This window comes from Cnephaeus nilssonii (assembly GCF_951640355.1).
Source record: "Cnephaeus nilssonii genome assembly, chromosome: 4".
NCBI classification, from domain to species: domain Eukaryota; kingdom Metazoa; phylum Chordata; class Mammalia; order Chiroptera; family Vespertilionidae; genus Cnephaeus; species Cnephaeus nilssonii.
Genome location: NC_137075.1, coordinates 105847373 through 105865943, shown reverse-complemented (window position 1 = coordinate 105865943; position 18571 = coordinate 105847373). Strand labels below are relative to the sequence as shown.

The following is an 18571-nucleotide window of genomic DNA, read 5'->3' as shown; positions in this document are numbered from 1 at the left end:
AATTCTTCCTAGATTGAAATTTTGAAATTGGATCATGAATTTGACTTTTTGGCAAATAGTAGGTCTCTAATTTCATCGCAGAATCGAAAATTATACATTTCATCTCCATAGGCATTTTCCTCTGCAAGTTTTGTGTTAATTGCGTCTGCTCAGTTTTGTGGTCAACAAGTGTGCTAACAGCTACATTCAGCTTTGAGATGGAGGGATGGCCTGGAAGCCTGATGGAATTTCAGTGAGGCAGTAACTTACAGTTTGCATACATGGGTAAACACACAGCGTGCATCCTCGTGTGCCGGACAGATTTCTTTACGTTATATTTATAGCTCGCTTCTAGAGTGTTTTTCCTAAAATTTAGCTGATTGAGAAGTAAAGATCTCTGCTGCAGTGAGAACTCGTCCAGTGCCATTCCCTTCTTTGCAAATCGCTGTTTGGACCTGTGTGCTGGAGAAATTTGGTTTCTGCAGGTTGGCTGACTTTACAGCTGAGTAGGTCAGTCTGCTGCAGAGCTAACATCTGTGCCTTATCCCCTGTGTCCTTGGGTAGTTCAGAAGGCTGGAAAAGTCCTGTCGGATCATGCCCTACATGCCTAAAGCTTCATGTAGAGGGAATATATGAATACCAAGTTGAGCTGTTAGGTCTCCTTTATTAGTTTACTGCTTCATTTTATATTTTCCTTTATTTTTTGTCTTCATGGCTGACACAGGGCTATTCTTGGTATTAAAAAGAAATTAGTAAAAGCTAGGATTAAGTACGATCATGAAGCTGCTTGATAGCCATGTAACTATGTAGATGAGTTATTAACTGTGTTGGCCCTTTGTCTTTTTTGTTTATAAAAGTGAAAAAAATTGGACCAGACCAGTTTTTTTTAAAAACTTCTCTTTTTCTTCTTTTTTTAAAGCCCTAGCACAGTTTTCCCAAATACATTGTAAGTGCCACATGTCTAACACTGGCAAAAGCAGCGCTGCACTGGCTGAGAAGTTGGGGGCTCCCGAGAAGGAAAAGCTTCTCTTTTGAGAAATTAGAATTCCCTTTCTTCTTTAGCGAGGGGCATGCAATCAGGATGGCGCTCTTTGCTCTGGTTACCAGGAAGCTCAGAGCTCAATAGGATTCTCTGATTATAGAAACTATAGTATTAATCTTTATAATTAGCGGATTTTCGCACTCCTCTTTTTGTTATAATTTTTAAAGTTTTTTTCAGATACATTATTCAGATAATCCGTGTCCAGCTGTAGTTTTGTTTTGGAACTTATTCATTTCTTGAAAATCCATTTTTAGATTTCTGAGGGCCTTAGAGGTCATGTGACTTACACAGTGAAGCTTCAGAACTGAAGTGTCTTGACTCTCTTCATTACACACTGCTTCCTGCAACTCAGCTGATTTTGTCTGACAGCATTTACGTTTATAAAAATCTTTGCTCATGCCTTACTTTTTATTTTTAGTCTTTCCAGTCTTATTGAGATAAAATTGGCATTCAACACTGTATAAGTTTAAGGGGTACAGCATAATGCTTTGGCTTAAATATATTGTGAAATCACTACCACAGTAAGTTTAGGAAAAAACCAAGAAAAAAATATATATGTTCTTTTTATTTCGCAGACTCAGTTCTCTTTTGGAAAGGGGCAGGTGTAATCAGTTCAGCACATGTTTCTCTCTATGTTCCTAGCAGATATCCTGTATGGTAACACCCGGAAGAATTGATCAACAATGGCATGAAGCGAGGTTTCTACCCAGTTTTTATCTGACACCATCCATAGTCACTGCAGTCTTACTGACTTTATTCCCCATGCTGTACTTTATCCCTGCGGCTGCCTTATAACTGGCAATTTGTACTTAGATACCATTAAACTTGAAGGTTTTTGTTCTTGGGGAAAAAAAATAGACCGTAGTCTGTGGACTGTTGGTTCTTCCTATCCACATGGCATCCATTGTCAGGAAAGCTGGGCAGGAGATGCCAGCTGAAGGCGGGTGAATGGAAGTCAGGGCCTAACCTGGTGCCACGGCTGAAGACACAGGTGTCTCTCTTGTCGGTTGAATACTGTCTGATTTTCATTCCCGTGTCATTTACCTGCATGGAGATGAAGGAAGCTCCTTTTTATTAAACAAGCTTGAAAATAAGATGAATGCACTGGGTTCTTGGGTAGAATGTATTGGATGGCTCCCTGTATGATGAGCGTGTAGAAATCTGCCCTCCTAAACCTGCAGAAAGCATTTTCTCCGGTGCGGAAAGCAATATAGGACTGAAATATTCCTCCTTAATTCTGGTCCGGACGAACAAAAGTGTCTGTGTTTATTCCTGCCTAATGCATCACGAATCTGCTGACATGCTAACCTTGGAGTCTTGGCCGGCGTTAATCAGGCCTGCGCGCCGGAGGGAGGAGGCCCCTAATGCACTCCATCAGTGCCGTTTGCATATGGAAGCCCTCACAGGGGAGCTGCCCGTGCCGGCGGAGGGTTACCTGCCCACTGCAGTTATTGTGTGTAATTATCGAACCAATCTGTTCAGCCCAGCAGGGCCGGGATGGTAATCACGGAGCGACACTTTGGGAAGGGAGGCTGGGAGGCACTGCCCCTCCTCGTCAGTGGCAGGAAGCCGCAGCCACTCGGGCAGCTCTTTTTGAGAAGGGTCCCTCCTTCCACAAAGCTGCTCCGCGACCGACCGCTGCTTCTGCGTTTCCTAAGCTCAGTGCGCTCCTTAGGTTTGTATTTGTGAACCTTTTCCTCAGCAGCCCGGTATCTCCGAGCCCCAGTCTTCCCCAGCCGCCGGCAGCATCGGTGGGAACAGTGGGATTAATTGTAACGCGGGGATAACAGCACTTCTGACCGTTGGGAGGGTTAAGATAATGTGGTCTGAGCGGAGTTGGGCTTCCCTGCGCAGCTCTCTTCGGAACAGAGCCATGGTTGCCATTAGGGGGAAGAACAATGTGCTGTCAGCAGGTATTACACTCTTATAGCCACACGCACAATGGCCCGAAGCAAGGAAGGTTCTCAGATGAGGTTCAACTTCATGCTAATTGTTAGGAAATATAAATGAGGACATTCTGATGCCATGTGAATCTGTGAAACTTGCGAAGTATCAGATGAGTCCCTACATGATACACACTTATTTTAGGCAACCTAGAGAAGCTTTGAGTTTTCATTTGCATTTTAACACATTTAAATTTGAGACTACATGGAATAAAGTTATATGCAAAATGCAAAGTTTTAAATTACTTCTAAGGTCCTTCTATAGTTATACTTACATGTAGAGATGTTAGGTGATTTAAAAACTTTACACAGGGATGGACTAGGTAGAAAATAGTATAGTGTTGGAAAATAATAATAAGGAATTGAATGAACAGTTGGGAAGAATGGATGGTGACAGAATATAAACATTAACTCTCCTAAGTCACACTCAACTGGAAAAATAAGTCGAAAATAGGAAAGGCCTGAGAGAATGGTGGGAAAACCAACCGTTTCTGAGACTTTAGGAGGCCTGTGTACTTTTAAGATCCTTCCTTACAGTAAGGTTTTTGGCCCTTTTAAACTTGTAATAAACATATTCCAGAAGAAAATATACCCCCACAGATCACACTGCAAAATGGGAGAATAAATATCACTGGCCTCAGAGAGGGGTGATGCCAAGTCTGTAAAACACTGCGCTTTCAGAGAGTTTCCGTATCAGCAGTCCTGAGGGCTAAAATGCACCTTTCCATAACGAACTGTGTGAAGCGTAAGTTAGAGGGGGTAACAGCAAACAGACCCACCTTTCAGGCTAACTGAACAGTTGAAGGCTCTCTAATCCCATTGTCTTTGCCCCCCTTCCCTTAGGCCCCCACTACCTTGAAGTTGTGTATAGTAGCCCCCCATCCATATTTCTCTTTTCCTCGGTTCAGTTACCTGCAGTCAGCCATGGCCTGAAAATACTAAATGGGAAAATTCAGAAATAAACAAGCTTTACCTTGCCCTCTGCTCTGAGTAGCATGAACTATTGCCATCCTGCCCGAAGCGTGAGCCATCCCATTGGCCAGCATTTCCACACCCGATAGTCACCCCGTGGCCCTCTGGGTTATCAGACCAGCTGTCACAGTATCACAGTGCTCGCTCAGGTCACCCTTATTTTACTAATGGCCCCAAAACGCCAGAGTGGTGGTGCGGCAATTCGGATGTGCCAAGGAGAAGCCGTCAGGTGCTCCCTGTAAGTGGAAAGGCGTGTATCTGTGGGGAAACGTAGCACACTGTGTATAGGATCTGGAACGTGTGCCCTCAGAGAAGGGGGCTCCTGTGTCTGTGTTTTGTGCATTTTGACAACACACCTGTGTAGGTTCACATGTATCCTAACATACAGTGAGTTTGAGTAGTTACTTCTTTGACCATCAGACCACATCTTTCTCTCTTTAAATTTTCACATGTAAGAAGCGAAAGAAGGAAGCGGAGAAGCGCACAGAGGCAGGTGCTGAAGACATGGAGTGCTCGGACGCGCACACGGAGGAAGCCATGCAGACGCGTAAGTGGACGGTCTCGCTGCGACCTCTCTCCGCGCGTTAACGAGGTTTCCTTTCCTTCCGCTGGTAGGACTCCGCTGTTCAGGTCATCACATTCGACCTCGTAATGCAGTGTGGTGGGGAAGGTCTTCCATCTGTGCAGTGTGTGCCACAGTGGCTTGGTACAGCGGAGTGTTATTACTGCTCACAGGGATCACGAAGTGGGCACCGGAGCGCTCTCATTTTGCAGCTGTGGAGCCCAAGACCCCGAGCGTTCACATGGCAGAGTTGTGGCGCCTGGCCGGGTGGCTCTGTTGCTTGGAGCGTCGTCCCGTACACCTAAAGGTTGTGGGTCCGATTTCCAGTCATGACACATATAGGTTGTGGGTTTGATCCTCGGTGGGGGCACAGATGGAAGGCAAACACTGATGTTTCTCTCTTTCCCTCTAAAAAATCAAACGTCTCCTCAGGTGAGGATTAAACAAAAACGACCGAGTCGTTGAGAAGGGGGTGGCTTTAGAGACCAGCACTCCTGACTCTCGGGCCTTTCTTTCCATTCCCACGCGTGGTTTGGAGGGGAGCGCGTGTCCAGGCCAGGGGTCAGTCCTTAGTTCCTGCGCTTCCCTCAGCCCCCCGCTCCGCTCGCCTGCGCTGCCTGGTCATTCCCACAAAATGCCGGCCTTTCTCTCTCTACAACTTAGGATGCAAGGATGAAAGCCGTGCACCGTCGTTTTTCAGAAAGCAGGGCGTAAAGTCACCCGGTGCCTCACAGACTGCTGCCGGCGGAGCGGGTCGGAGCTAACCTGAGCGAGGCCACGGCTGCACGGCCGGGCAGGGGGGCTTCCTCTGAGGGGCAGGCAGGCAGGCTTTGGGTGGCCAGGGAAGGGAAACCTGCCCCAGGTTCCGGTTCCTTTGACGCTATGCTGGCTACTGCCCGCTCTCCTGGGCCCTTGGGTTAGTGTTGCCTTGCCCTTGGTTTCTCGTGGGAAGGCTGATGTTAGTCACGTTTCACTAAGGCGCCAGGCTCTGTTGGGCCAGGTCGGGGCGCGCTGCACCTCCCCTCTGCCCCGGCCCAGGGCCGCTGCGGAGGCAGCGATTTGACTTGCCAGGAGGGCCACTCTGCCCATTCCATCCCCCTCCTCTTCACTGTGTGTTCTGGGGAGAGCTTCCAGAGGTCTGCCTGGGTTTACTCAGAGAACACGGGGTGTCTGGAGAGCGAGTGTCCCTTCGCTCTGGGTGCCCCGGGTCTGAAAATGCCCTGTCTCCCCTCCGCCGCCCTCCGCTCTCCGGGGCTCCCTCCTCCCGCCTGTTCATTTTGTTGTTAGGAAGTGAGGAGCTGAGGAGCAGCACCCAGGCCTGTCTCAGCCGGCAGTGAGTGGGAGTAAATTCATCAGCATTTATGAAGACAGAGCAGCAGTCTTCCTTAAAAGCCCCCTTAGGTTCTCCCCTGGCGGTTTCAGTTTAGGCGCGGCCCTCAGTGTTGGTAAGGTTGACACCCTTTTAGGTCCGGATCTCGGCCTCTCCACTGCCTGGAGTCATGTCACCTGGGCTCTGCTGGCTGAGCATCGGAGGGGTTTGTCTTCATACCTAAAAGATTTTAAATTGGGCCATAATTACAAATAAGTTTCTGTACCTACAATTTTAATCAGAGGTCCTATACTGATACCTTTTTTACTGTGAGAAAATATATTGTTTTTTTGGTTTATTTAATAATGACAAAAGGAGAGTAAATCCCATGCTAATTTAAGGAGAACAATCCAGCCATTTTTTTGGTATAAAAAAGCAGATAAAGAATAATCAGATTCGGCCTTATTCACATAAACTCGGAATTGCTTTACTTAAATGCTGTCTATTTTCCCATTGTAATTCATTTTTTTCCTAAAGTAAAAGGCTAGTTAAGGTATTTTACTATCTAAATATTCAAAAATAAGAGAAATATCACCCGAGATGGTGAAATATTACTGCTTCTAGCAAAAACAAAAACAAACAAACAAAAAAACACCCAAAAAACTAAATGCACAGGAAAATATATATATATTTGTATTCATCCCTTTAAAGAAACTTGAAGAAGGCACATTATTACATTTGATTTTTAAAAAAAGTAATCCAATCCACTGAATACTGTTTTAGAGCTTTCAGATTTTGTGTCATAAATGTGTTTGAAGAATGGTTACCTCCAACAGCAGCTTTAGAAATGTCAGTTTCTTCATTAACAATTTTATTTTCAAACACAATTTATGGTTTACAATATGGTGAGAGATTTTTCTCACTGTGTGATCTTTCAGAATGCTGTGCCTAGCAAAATGGGAGCAGCTTTCCTTTAATATCTATTTAGACCATTTTAAAACGTGTATAATTTTCTTGATACACCTAAACTCATTTCGACTGGTTGGGGGTCTATTGTGTACGAACACATTCTGAAAGCTTTCAAAGTGTGTATTGTGTGGGTTTTCTCAAAAAAGGAGAGGGGGTAACAGGCGATTTTCAAGAAGAACAGAGGCCCTAATCCTTTTATTTTTATGCAAGGCGTAATTTTTACCAATTGAGAACATTTGGTTATTTGCTGCAAGTAATTTCTTTCCTCCACAAAATGGTAAGCCTTATAAAAACCATGTGTATTCTGGCATTTCAAAATCATGCCAGTATTTCAGAATTGGACTAGCAATTAGTTAATGCCACCATGATATTTATGGCTGGTGTACTTTGTCCCTACTGTTCCTAGAATGGTCAGTACACAACAGTAGTCTTGTGGGTGCTTTTTAGTTTTAGTTTTGAAGTGTCTTGCATTTTGGATCATTCTTGAGGATTCTTTGATGAAAGCATGATTTATATTTACCTCTTGAATATCTATATTCTAGTCTAAAAAAGAGGTATTTTTTAAGGGCACCCTACATACATGGACATTTCCCATTTGTTTTTCCTTCTTCATTATTAAAATCATAGAAGGCTATTTCCAAATTTGTATATTTTATTTCTCAAATATTAAATCTCTCACATACTTGTTTTGTGATTAGAACTTTTACCAGTAGTAGCGTATTATGAAAATGAGTATATTTTTTAAAGAGATGAGAAATTGACTTTGCAGCAATCAGAATTGATTATTAGGAATTGATATGTGCAGCAAAGTATCTAAGTTGCATATACTGATTACATAGTAAATTCCAGGTGGTGATGGCATTGAACTTTAAATCTAGATAGAAGAGGGTGAGCAGCAATGGTGTTTAATTTAAGAGTGACAGTCAAACTAGAACGTTAGTGGGACAGTACTGCTTGAACACGGCTGTAATCGTGTGAGCTTTGGCGTGCTTAGTGTGTGGCTGCAGACAGTGCATGGAAAGGCTGCTGTGCCCAGTGCTGACGGTGGCCTGGAACTGGGGATAGCCCGTTTCACCCGTCCCAGACGTCACAGCACTCTCCGTTTTCTATGCCAAGTTAATGTTGAAATTCTTGAACTATAACCCTAAAACCTGTCACAGGGTGCTTTTAAAGGAAGGCTACATCACAAAAATGGAAGAAAAACTCAGTTCAAACTAACCAGAGTTACAGGCTGTGTATTTGAGTGTCAGGAAAAAAAAGATATTCATATACCTTTGAAATTGGCTTTAATTTAGTCATTTTTCAACCGTTTTCATCTCACAGCACACATTAAACTGATCACTGAAGTTCTGCAGCACACCAGAAATACATTTTTGATGATCTGACCAAAAAATAGGTATAGTTTTGATTTATTCACACCGGATGGCTGTTGTTGTGTTGGCTCTTGTCATTTTTCTTATTGACAATCAAAGGGAAAAGAGTCAGTGCCCCTGACTAAATAGTCAGGTACTGCATGTCTTAACATTCTTGCAGCCCACCGGTTGGAAGTCGCTGATTTAGTGTATGGCAGTTGACTAGAAACTAGAATTTGGAAAAATAAAAAAAACACTAATTTTTTAAACTGCTGATCTTCCAGTTAAGGGACTAAATAAATCTGTAATCAGAAAACCTTTAGGCACTATCCATTATTAGAAATGTGTGATAGACACTTTGACTAGGTTCACAGTATTTTGTCCATTTCAGAAAGGAAGTATTGATCTCTTCCTTGTTTGGTGCGGGCATTGATTGATCGTGAGCCACCCTCTGCCCTCACCCGGGGCCACAGCGCAGCACTAGGCATCTACGCCTGGAGCTCAGCCTTACCCACGTCCCTCTGACTGCCGTGCTTGCGTGGGAGGTGGTGTGGGGGTGGCTGGAAACAAAGCCCTTGGGGAGGCAGCACTCCCTGCCCTCGATGAAGACTCGCTGATTTATTCCACCAGGAGCGGGCGGGTGGGAACTGTTGTAAGTCCCTTAGCCCAGTGTCAGGTGATGCTGTCCTAGAGGCTGTGCAGTGGCCCCTGTTTCGTTCCTGGTGGAGAGCTGTTGTGGAGTAGTCCCGTGCTCGCCTGCCTGAAGAGCACAGGTAGCAGGTTTCAAAGGCAACACCTTTAGAATAAACCTTCCTGCTCTTCTTAATATGCCTAACCCCGTCAGTGCCCCAAGGAGATGAGTCCTTATGTTCTGCTGTACTGTGTATGAGGTTCATGCTCCTACTGTACATACAGTTTGGGAGATGTACTTCGGGAAGTCGCTCTGTTTTGCCAGTGGAAGAGCCGATGGAACTTGGAGGTAGACTTTGTTAGCATATTTTTGCCATTTTCGGGGCATTAACAGTTATACTTTTGTGTATGAATTTCATCTCCACAAATCAGCATGGTGAATAAAATTAAAAATATTAATAACCATGTATGGAAATGCTTATATTTCTGTTCTTTTGCTTTTGTAAGTTAATGATTACTGTTTTAAATTTCTTTGTTTTCTCTTCAAGGTTCAAAAAGGAGAAAGAGAGTCTAGAAGTAAACCACATGCTGTGAGCCAGTTTTCCTTTCCTTCCTGTCATTCGGCTTTTTCTTCATTTTCTATTTTGCGTGTTTTCATGTGGGTCTTGTGGGTGGGGGTAACAGGGAAATACCTATGTCTTTGAAAAACAATTTTTGTTTGAAATAAATGCTTTGTACAATTTATTAAAGGCTAACTTATAAAGTTTCAGAATGTTTAGTCTTTAAGCTGCCGGCTGTGGGAAAGGTCTGGGTACTGAGAAGAACTGCTGGGATGTGCGCTTTCCAGTTGGGTTATTTCCCAGAGGGCAACATGTTTGGCCGAGTTCTTCCTCCTCAGGAAATGCGGAACTTCAAATAAAGGGGTCTTTTTGCTTGATACAGATTCAGTTTGCTGTGGCCGTGTGTTTGGTTTTCATTGAATTGTTCAGTCCCACAAGCATGTAAGCACCTGCTGCATGAGGCAGGAGATAGGGAGAAGGGGAGGGAGTGAAAGAAAAGGTGGGTAATGAGCACGTGTGGCTGGTCGAGGACACATGCTTGCAAGCGAGGTTATGTAAGAGTTATGGAAGTGGGCAGGCTCTGCGGTCACAGGGTTTATATGTAGACACTTCCATAAGGAAACCCTGTGAAATAAATCTCTAGAGCTTCTGTCTGTCTGTCTGTCTGTTTAATGTGTCTATCTCTATATCTAATTGTTCATTCACAGATTATTTTTCTTAAAAGTTTCATTTTTTGTAGCATATAATATTTGTATAGTAAAGCAAACAGTTGAGAGTTTTGATGATTAGAAATTTTAAGATGTGGACTTTTTATAGTTGCCCTGGAAACAAACACTTGGAATTTAAACATTTATGAACAATTTCAAGATTTGCTTTGTTAGAGAACCTGGGGCTGGATTGGTGTCGCTAAACGTTGGCACATGTTAACAGCTGTGTCACGTCCAGGGTTTTCAGATGGTGTAGAGACACACTTTTATTTAAGTCTTTAAAGTATTTATTTTTAACACACATTCAAAATATAAGCAGCATGTTAAACTGGTCATTTTCTGTACTGCTTAGGACAAGCCTCATTTAGGGTTTCAGTTTTTTAAAAGGGCGTTGGCCGGAAGAAAATATTAAGTGCGGATGGGATGCCTGCAGCTAAAAATGGTCCAGGTCGTACCAAGTGTGAGCAACTCTGGGCCAACACAAAGACTGGCACTCTCTGATGCGGACATTCAGCTGCCCCTGAAGCAGGTGCCCTGAAGCAGGTGCCCCCGACGTGGTCAGACACTGACCGTGTGTAACAGACGGCAGACTTCCTGTGAGCTTAGTCTCAGCAGCCTCGCGGAGTTGTAGGGCCCTGTGTCTTTCCAGAAGAGGCAACTCAGCTCTGGGCAGAGACTTCTGCTTTCTGGAGAATGTTGGATTTAGTCCTCGCCAGTGCTATGGTCCCAAGTTTATTTGTAACACTTAAATCAACTCTCAAGTTCTGTTTCAAACACATTGATGCTTAAAATAGGATCAAATGCGTGTGGTGTGTTTTTGTGTATATGCCTTAGCCTTTTTTGTTTTTCAAAACACAAAAACATAGCAAAACCTGTTGGTTAAATATTAAGAAAACAAATATTTCCTCACATATTGTTGTTACAAGTGCTGGCATTTTCTCGAATGTTCCTCTGCTGGCAGGGCTGCAGAAGTGGAGAGCTAGTAGCCATAGTAGCCAGTCTGATTCTGCTGCTGGTTTTCTTTCCCGGACTTTGCTGGTTTTTCTTACCCCCCCGCCCCCGTGTTAAAAAAAAAAGGGGGGGGGGGAGAATCTCCCTGTCATCCGAGTTACGCTTTCGTGTTTTTTGCCTTTTCCAGTTCTGCGTTTACTATTTGCATCTTGCATTGTTTCTGTTTTCTTTTCAGTCCCCGCACGCAGTGGGGCTTGCCATTCTTTGTTCACCCTTCACAGTTGGCCATCCACATCCGATGTGTGTCACCTGCTTGGCATTCTCTCAGGCCTGTGAGGACCGACTCCTGTGCCGGCGCCTGGCCTTCACACACTGGGGCCGTGCGCACGGGTCCTGGCAGCAGCCAGGCAGCCTGTGCAGCTGCCCGAGCCCTGCAGGAAGGGAGCGTCTAGGTGCTCTCAGGGGTCATCTCTAGCGTCTAGGTGCTCTCAGGGTCATCCTAGCGTCTAGGTGCTCTCAGGGGTCATCTCTAGAGTCTAGGTGATCTCAGGGGTCATCTCTAGGGTCTAGGTGCTCTCAGGGGTCATCTCTAGGGTCTAGGTGCTCTCAGGGGTCATCCTAGCGTCTAGGTGCTCTCAGGGGTCATCCTAGCGTCTAGGTGCTCTCAGGGGTCATCCTAGCGTCTAGGTGCTCTCAGGGGTCATCCTAGCGTCTAGGTGCTCTCAGGGGTCATCTCTAGGGTCTAGGTGCTCTCAGGGGTCACCCTAGCGTCTAGGTGCTCTCAGGGGTCATCCTAGCGTCTAGGTGCTCTCAGGGGTCATCTCTAGGGTCTAGGTGCTCTCAGGGGTCATCCTAGCGTCTAGGTGCTCTCAGGGGTCATCCTAGCGTCTAGGTGCTCTCAGGGGTCATCCTAGCGTCTAGGTGCTCTCAGGGGTCATCTCTAGGGTCTAGGTGCTCTCAGGGGTCACCCTAGCGTCTAGGTGCTCTCAGGGGTCATCCTAGCGTCTAGGTGCTCTCAGGGGTCATCTCTAGGGTCTAGGTGCTCTCAGGGGTCATCTCTAGCGTCTAGGTGCTCTCAGGGGTCATCTCTAGGGTCTAGGTGCTCTCATGGGTCATCCTAGCGTCTAGGTGCTCTCAGGGGTCATCTCTAGGGTCTAGGTGCTCTCAGGGGTCATCCTAGCGTCTAGGTGCTCTCAGGGGTCATCTCTAGGGTCTAGGTGCTCTCAGGGGTCATCCTAGCGTCTAGGTGCTCTCAGGGGTCATCCTAGCGTCTAGGTGCTCTCAGGGGTCATCTCTAGGGTCTAGGTGCTCTCAGGGGTCATCTCTAGCGTCTAGGTGCTCTCAGGGGTCATCCTAGCGTCTAGGTGCTCTCAGGGGTCATCTCTAGCGTCTAGGTGCTCTCAGGGGCCATCTGTAGGGTCTAGGTGCTCTCAGGGTCATCCTAGCGTCTAGGTGCTCTCAGGGGTCATCCTAGTGTCTAGGTGCTCTCAGGGGTCATCCTAGCGTCTAGGTGATCTCAGGGTCATCTCTAGGGTCTAGGTGCTCTCAGGGTCATCTCTAGGGTCTAGGTGCTCTCAGGGGTCATCTCTAGGGTCTAGGTGCTCTCAGGGGTCATCCTAGCGTCTAGGTGCTCTCAGGGGTCATCCTAGCGTCTAGGTGCTCTCAGGGGTCATCTCTAGGGTCTAGGTGCTCTCAGGGGTCACCCTAGCGTCTAGGTGCTCTCAGGGGTCATCCTAGCGTCTAGGTGCTCTCAGGGGTCATCTCTAGGGTCTAGGTGCTCTCAGGGGTCATCTCTAGCGTCTAGGTGCTCTCAGGGGTCATCTCTAGGGTCTAGGTGCTCTCATGGGTCATCTCTAGGGTCTAGGTGCTCTCAGGGGTCATCCTAGCGTCTAGGTGCTCTCAGGGGTCATCTCTAGGGTCTAGGTGCTCTCAGGGGTCATCCTAGCGTCTAGGTGCTCTCAGGGGTCATCTCTAGGGTCTAGGTGCTCTCAGGGGTCATCCTAGTGTCTAGGTGCTCTCAGGGGTCATCCTAGCGTCTAGGTGCTCTCAGGGGTCATCTCTAGGGTCTAGGTGCTCTCAGGGGTCATCTCTAGCGTCTAGGTGCTCTCAGGGGTCATCCTAGCGTCTAGGTGCTCTCAGGGGTCATCTCTAGCGTCTAGGTGCTCTCAGGGGCCATCTGTAGGGTCTAGGTGCTCTCAGGGTCATCCTAGCGTCTAGGTGCTCTCAGGGGTCATCCTAGTGTCTAGGTGCTCTCAGGGGTCATCCTAGCGTCTAGGTGATCTCAGGGGTCATCCTAGCGTCTAGGTGCTCTCAGGGTCATCTCTAGGGTCTAGGTGCTCTCAGGGTCATCCTAGCGTCTAGGTGATCTCAGGGTCATCTCTAGGGTCTAGGTGCTCTCAGGGGTCATCTCTAGGGTCTAGGTGCTCTCAGGGGTCATCTCTAGGGTCTAGGTGATCTCAGGGGTCATCTCTAGGGTCTAGGTGCTCTCATGGGTCATCTCTAGGGTCTAGGTGCTCTCAGGGGTCATCCTAGCGTCTAGGTGCTCTCAGGGGTCATCTCTAGGGTCTAGGTGCTCTCAGGGGTCATCCTAGCGTCTAGGTGCTCTCAGGGGTCATCTCTAGGGTCTAGGTGCTCTCAGGGGTCATCCTAGCGTCTAGGTGCTCTCAGGGGTCATCCTAGCGTCTAGGTGCTCTCAGGGGTCATCTCTAGGGTCTAGGTGCTCTCAGGGGTCATCTCTAGCGTCTAGGTGCTCTCAAGGGTCATCCTAGCGTCTAGGTGCTCTCAGGGGTCATCTCTAGCGTCTAGGTGCTCTCAGGGGCCATCTGTAGGGTCTAGGTGCTCTCAGGGTCATCCTAGCGTCTAGGTGCTCTCAGGGGTCATCCTAGTGTCTAGGTGCTCTCAGGGGTCATCCTAGCGTCTAGGTGATCTCAGGGGTCATCCTAGCGTCTAGGTGCTCTCAGGGTCATCTCTAGGGTCTAGGTGCTCTCAGGGTCATCTCTAGGGTCTAGGTGCTCTCAGGGTCATCCTAGTGTCTAGGTGATCTCAGGGTCATCTCTAGCGTCTAAGTGATCTCAGGGGTCATCTCTAAGACAGACCAGCCCCGCTGCTTCCTCTGAGTTACTAGGTTCACTGCCTAGAGAGACCTGAGCTGCAGTGATACAGCAGTGGCGGAAATAGAAGTAAATTAATGCATTTGGTGTGTGTCTGTATATACAGTTGAGCATTGTCCGCTTGTTTATCCTTTAAACTTCTATTTTTAGTGGCCGTTATTAGTCTGGCTATCAAGAAGTATTAATAACACATGGTCATTGTAGAAAATTGAGAACTTAACAGAAACTGTGAAGACAAATGAGCCGTGCCACTACCATACCACCCCTGGGGACGTGGCAGTGTCTTCTAGTCTGTTCAGGCATTTTTACCTGGAAATAATTACCATGCTTGATAGAAAGCTTTATATTCTGCTTTTTAAAGCGAATTTCAAATATTTTCCATGTTATTACAGGTAAGTATAGTAAGTGTAGTTTTTCTCTTATGGATTTATGATACCTTCATGGCGATTTCCCTAATATTGGACATTTAAGTTGTTTACAGTATGGAATAGTATAAGCAATATTCTTCAATAAAAGGGGGCAGAAATCTTTACCCACATGTCCAGGATTTCTTTAGATTTTCTGAAGGGAACCGCTTTGCCGAAGACTAGCAGGATGGAAGGAGGTTCCTGAGGCCTGTTACCCAATTGCCTTGTAAAAATCCGTCCCCGGACCCTTACTCGCCTGGCACACCGGCGTGCTCAGCTCACGTTTCTGTCCGCCCGAGTATCACTAGTTTTCATAATTTGATAACAGATTCTCTTACTGAGTGGCAAACCTGATCAGTTCTTATGTGTAATCTGCTCATTCTGTTCTCTCTTTGGAGTGTCTGTATGTTTGTATAGTAATAATCTTAACCCTTTGTCATGTTGTTGCTAACTTTTCCTAGGTTTTTTGTTTTAATACTTCCAAATTTTTAATCGGTGTGAAATTTACTTTGGTGTGTGTATGCCATGGGGTAAGTCTCACAATGGATTTTTTTCCAAATAGCTAACTAGTTGTTTCAGTTCATTTGTTAAATAAATTCTCTTCCCCACCCTGGTTTGGGATGTCTGTTGTGTTTACATATTATGTTCTTACGCCGGGGTCTGTTTCTGGACTAAGTGTTCAGTTTCATTTTATCTGTCTGTTCTTATGCCCACACCACACTGATTTAATTAATGCCATTTGACTTATTCTTGTTTATTGCCTAATATACCTTAACAGAAATCTAAAGGAAAGAAAAATTTACACACAATCTCATCAAAAGTAAAAAAGTCAAACTCTTGTCCCTCGGCTGTGCTATTTTTTATTTTATTTTATTGATTTTTTACAGAGAGGAAGGGAGAAGGATAGAGAGTCAGAAACATCGATGAGAGAGAAACATCGATCAGCTGCCTCCTGCACACCCCTCACTGGGGATGTGCCCACAACCAAGGTACATGCTCTTGACCGGAATCGAACCCGGGACCCTTCACTCCATAGGCCGATGCTCTATCCACTGAGCCAAACGGGTCAGGGCTGTGCTATTTGAGTCCTGTTTCATGCCTGCTTAAATTTCATAGTTCACACTGCGGCGTGGGCCAGGTTTTGTGGGTTTTGTGTTTTTGTTCAGAGCACAGGGTGCTGTGCCCCTCGCTTGTGAAGCTCTGCAGAGTGGGGAGCAGAGGAGAGAGGCAGTCACTTCCTGACTCTCCTGGATGGAGAAACGCGCATTCCAGACCCTTAAGGAAGGCCCGTTGTGCTTGGGGCATTTCAGTTCCCTCTCCTCCCCGCTGCTCGCCCAGATAAAAGCTCTGCCTTCATTTACGTGATGAGCTCCCCCGAACACGTGTTCCCGCGCGGTCACCCTGGAGAAGGCCTGCGCGTCCTCCCTGGGCGGCACCTGCAGAGGTAGGACCTGCTCCCTCTCGGCAGCCCTCCCCGCAGCCCCTGGGGCTCCAGCCTTGGCACATATGTGAAGGCTTCGGATAAAAATCTACTTTATTTATCCCACCACTTGTAATTTAAAGAGGGATCGTGCAGACATTTTGAAAGATACACATATAGCCACAGTGGCCTTCCCCCCACCCCCCTCTTCCCCCTTTAAAGTTTCGAACCACGTTTTTGACAGAAGTTGTCCGTCCCAGGTGCTCCAGTTGCGGGTGAGCCTTTGATACGTCTGTCCTGCAGAGTGTTCAGAGGCAGAGGTGGCTGCAGTGCCATCACGTGGGTTCCCGGGCTCCGTCCTGTGGAGGTCGGAGAAGCCACAGCCAGGCGAGCCCAGGGCGCTGCCCCTGCTGCTCCCAGCGAGCCGCGAGATGCCCCCAGAAATGTGTGCAGGGGGTCGAGCTCCGCGAGCAGCCGCCCTGATACCTGGTCGGTCTTTTAGCAGCAAAATTGGGGGGAAATAGGAAACTTTAAGAAACGGTGTTTTCCCCGGTGTTATTGTCGCCCTCCCCGTTTGAATGAAGAGCCCCTCACAAAAGGCACTGCCTGGAGACTGCATTTGCTGCTCTCGACTCCAGTTGTGTGTAAATATTAGAAAACAGCGGGGCCCCGCGTTCCGGGAACCACTTGAGCAGTGCCACGAAGACAAGTGTCCTTCCCGGTGTTGGCGGCGCACTCCCGCCCTCCTGCTGTTTCTAATCTGTGCGCGCAGCCGTGCACAAACCGGACTGACATTTACAGGCGCAGCGGGAGCCCCTGACGAGGGGATGTTAACGACGCCCGCGCCTCCGAAGCCCACGGCCACCGCACACGGCACGTGCTCCCAGGCGCGGGGCGAGGAGGGCGCCTGTGCCGAGGCCCAGAGCGAGCGGCCCCTCCACCCCAGCTGTCCCGCAGGCATCGCTGGTCTTTAGGCCCGACTGCCTCCAGGAGATCCACTTCTGTCTGCGGAAGGCTCTTCCTTCCCAGCGTGCTTTGTGGAGGGTCTGTGCCTCCTCCTCCCTCCCTGTCCCCGCTAGACTGCAGGAGTGTCCCCCTGTGCAGGAATGCGTCCCCTGCACCTGCGTGAAGGCACAGCCCCGGGAGCCCCATAGCAGGTACAGGGAGAGGGGCAGTTGCTTTGTTCCGAGCCTGACTCTCCTCCGCCGCCCGCGCCCGGCCAGATCCGCGCGTACCCCGCAGTCAATTAGGCCCGCGCAAGCGCCTGGTTGGCTTCTCCGCGAGGCGCTCCCGTGGGAATAAGGCGAGACAGACTGTCATTTGCTATTACTAATTCTGTTAGCATTATCGCTGGCGCTTTTTTTTTGTAATTAGCTATCTTAGTTGGCTCTTAAATTTTAATAGCCAATTGAAGCTACGTTTTAGCCAAGTTCCATATCTAAATTGCATTCAGTCCATTAACAAAGTTGGTTAAAAGGCTATTAAGACAAAAGCCAATATATGGCAGCTTGCACTTCCCTCTCTGCGGCGGCCACGCGGCCTCCCCCTCGCTCTGAAGGGACTTGCTCTCCGCGAGCAAAGTGGCAGGTGAGCCGGATGCAACTTCCAGGGGCCAGAAACTAATGTCGACGAGATTTTTATTGAAAAATGCCACTGCCGCCCGGCTGGCGTGGCTCTGGTTGAGTGTCAACCTACGGACCAGCAGGTCACGGTTCGATTCCAGGTCGGGGCACATGCCCAGGTTGCGGGCTTGATCCCCAGTGTGGGGTGTGCAGGAGGCAGCCAATCAATGATTCCCTCTCATCATGGATGTTTCTAACTCTCTCTCCCTCTCCCTCTCTCTGAAATCAATAAAAATATTTTTTTAAAATGTCACTGCCTACCCCTGCCCCCTTTTCCTTTCTGTGAGGGTTCTTTCGGGGTTGGGTTTTGTCCGGTGGATGGTGATGGGGGGTGGAAGAAAGGGGCATTTAATATTCCTACTTAACATTGACGGGTTCTGAAAAGGGAATCATTGAAATGATGTTTTTCTCCATTTCAGTGGATCAAAATTATTAGCTAAGCCATCTGAGGCACCTTCTGGTAGGACTGTCGTCTTGCTGGGTTTCGTGTGTAAAACGTTTTGCCAGACAGTAAAAAGGAACCACAGACGGGCCAGCACATGGGCCCGGCACGTGCGGCCTACACAGTGCTCATCGCTGCTGCTTCTTACCTTCCGAAGGCGCTTCCTAAACCGGCACCCCCCACCCCGCCCCGCACACATTAGTTTGTACCCTCAGCATCTAGTCCCCCCCCCCCCCCCCCCCAAAGGCGATGATGGGTCTGTGTTCCAATTTCAAAGATACACGTTTGTGATTTGTGAAGCAGGCTGGCAGAAATCAGACGGGGACTGGGCGGGCTGAGTTGACTCACTAGCGCCCCGGGAGTGGAGGGTGGAGAGAAACGGGCAGGGATTCTGGCCACCCTGACTCCACCCAGTACCATCGTCGGCAAACTGCGGCTCGCGAGCCACATGCGGCTCTTTGGCCCCTGAGTGTGGCTCTTCCACAAAATACCACGGCCTGGGCGAGTCTATTTTGAAGAAGTGGTGTTAGAAGAAGTTTAAGTTTAAAAAATTTGGCTCTCAAAAGGAATTTCAATCGTTGTCCTGTTGGTATT

General features: G+C 47.6%; 1 protein-coding gene across 3 annotated transcripts in view; it reads left to right on the top strand.

Annotated features, from left to right (window-relative positions):
- VRK1 (VRK serine/threonine kinase 1) overlaps window positions 1-9735 on the top strand; it is a 59061-nt gene extending 49326 nt beyond the window's left edge. For 2 of the 3 annotated variants that reach the window (XM_079768759.1, XM_079768760.1), the window contains exons 12-13: window positions 4393-4483; window positions 9307-9735. In XM_079768759.1, coding sequence (XP_079624885.1) covers window positions 4393-4483; window positions 9307-9332 — 117 coding nt within the window. In that variant the 3' untranslated portion in view covers window positions 9333-9735. The remainder of the gene's footprint in view (window positions 1-4392; window positions 4484-9306) is intronic. The other variant, XM_079768761.1, reaches the window with a different exon arrangement.
- The last annotated feature ends 8836 nt before the right edge of the window (window positions 9736-18571 follow it).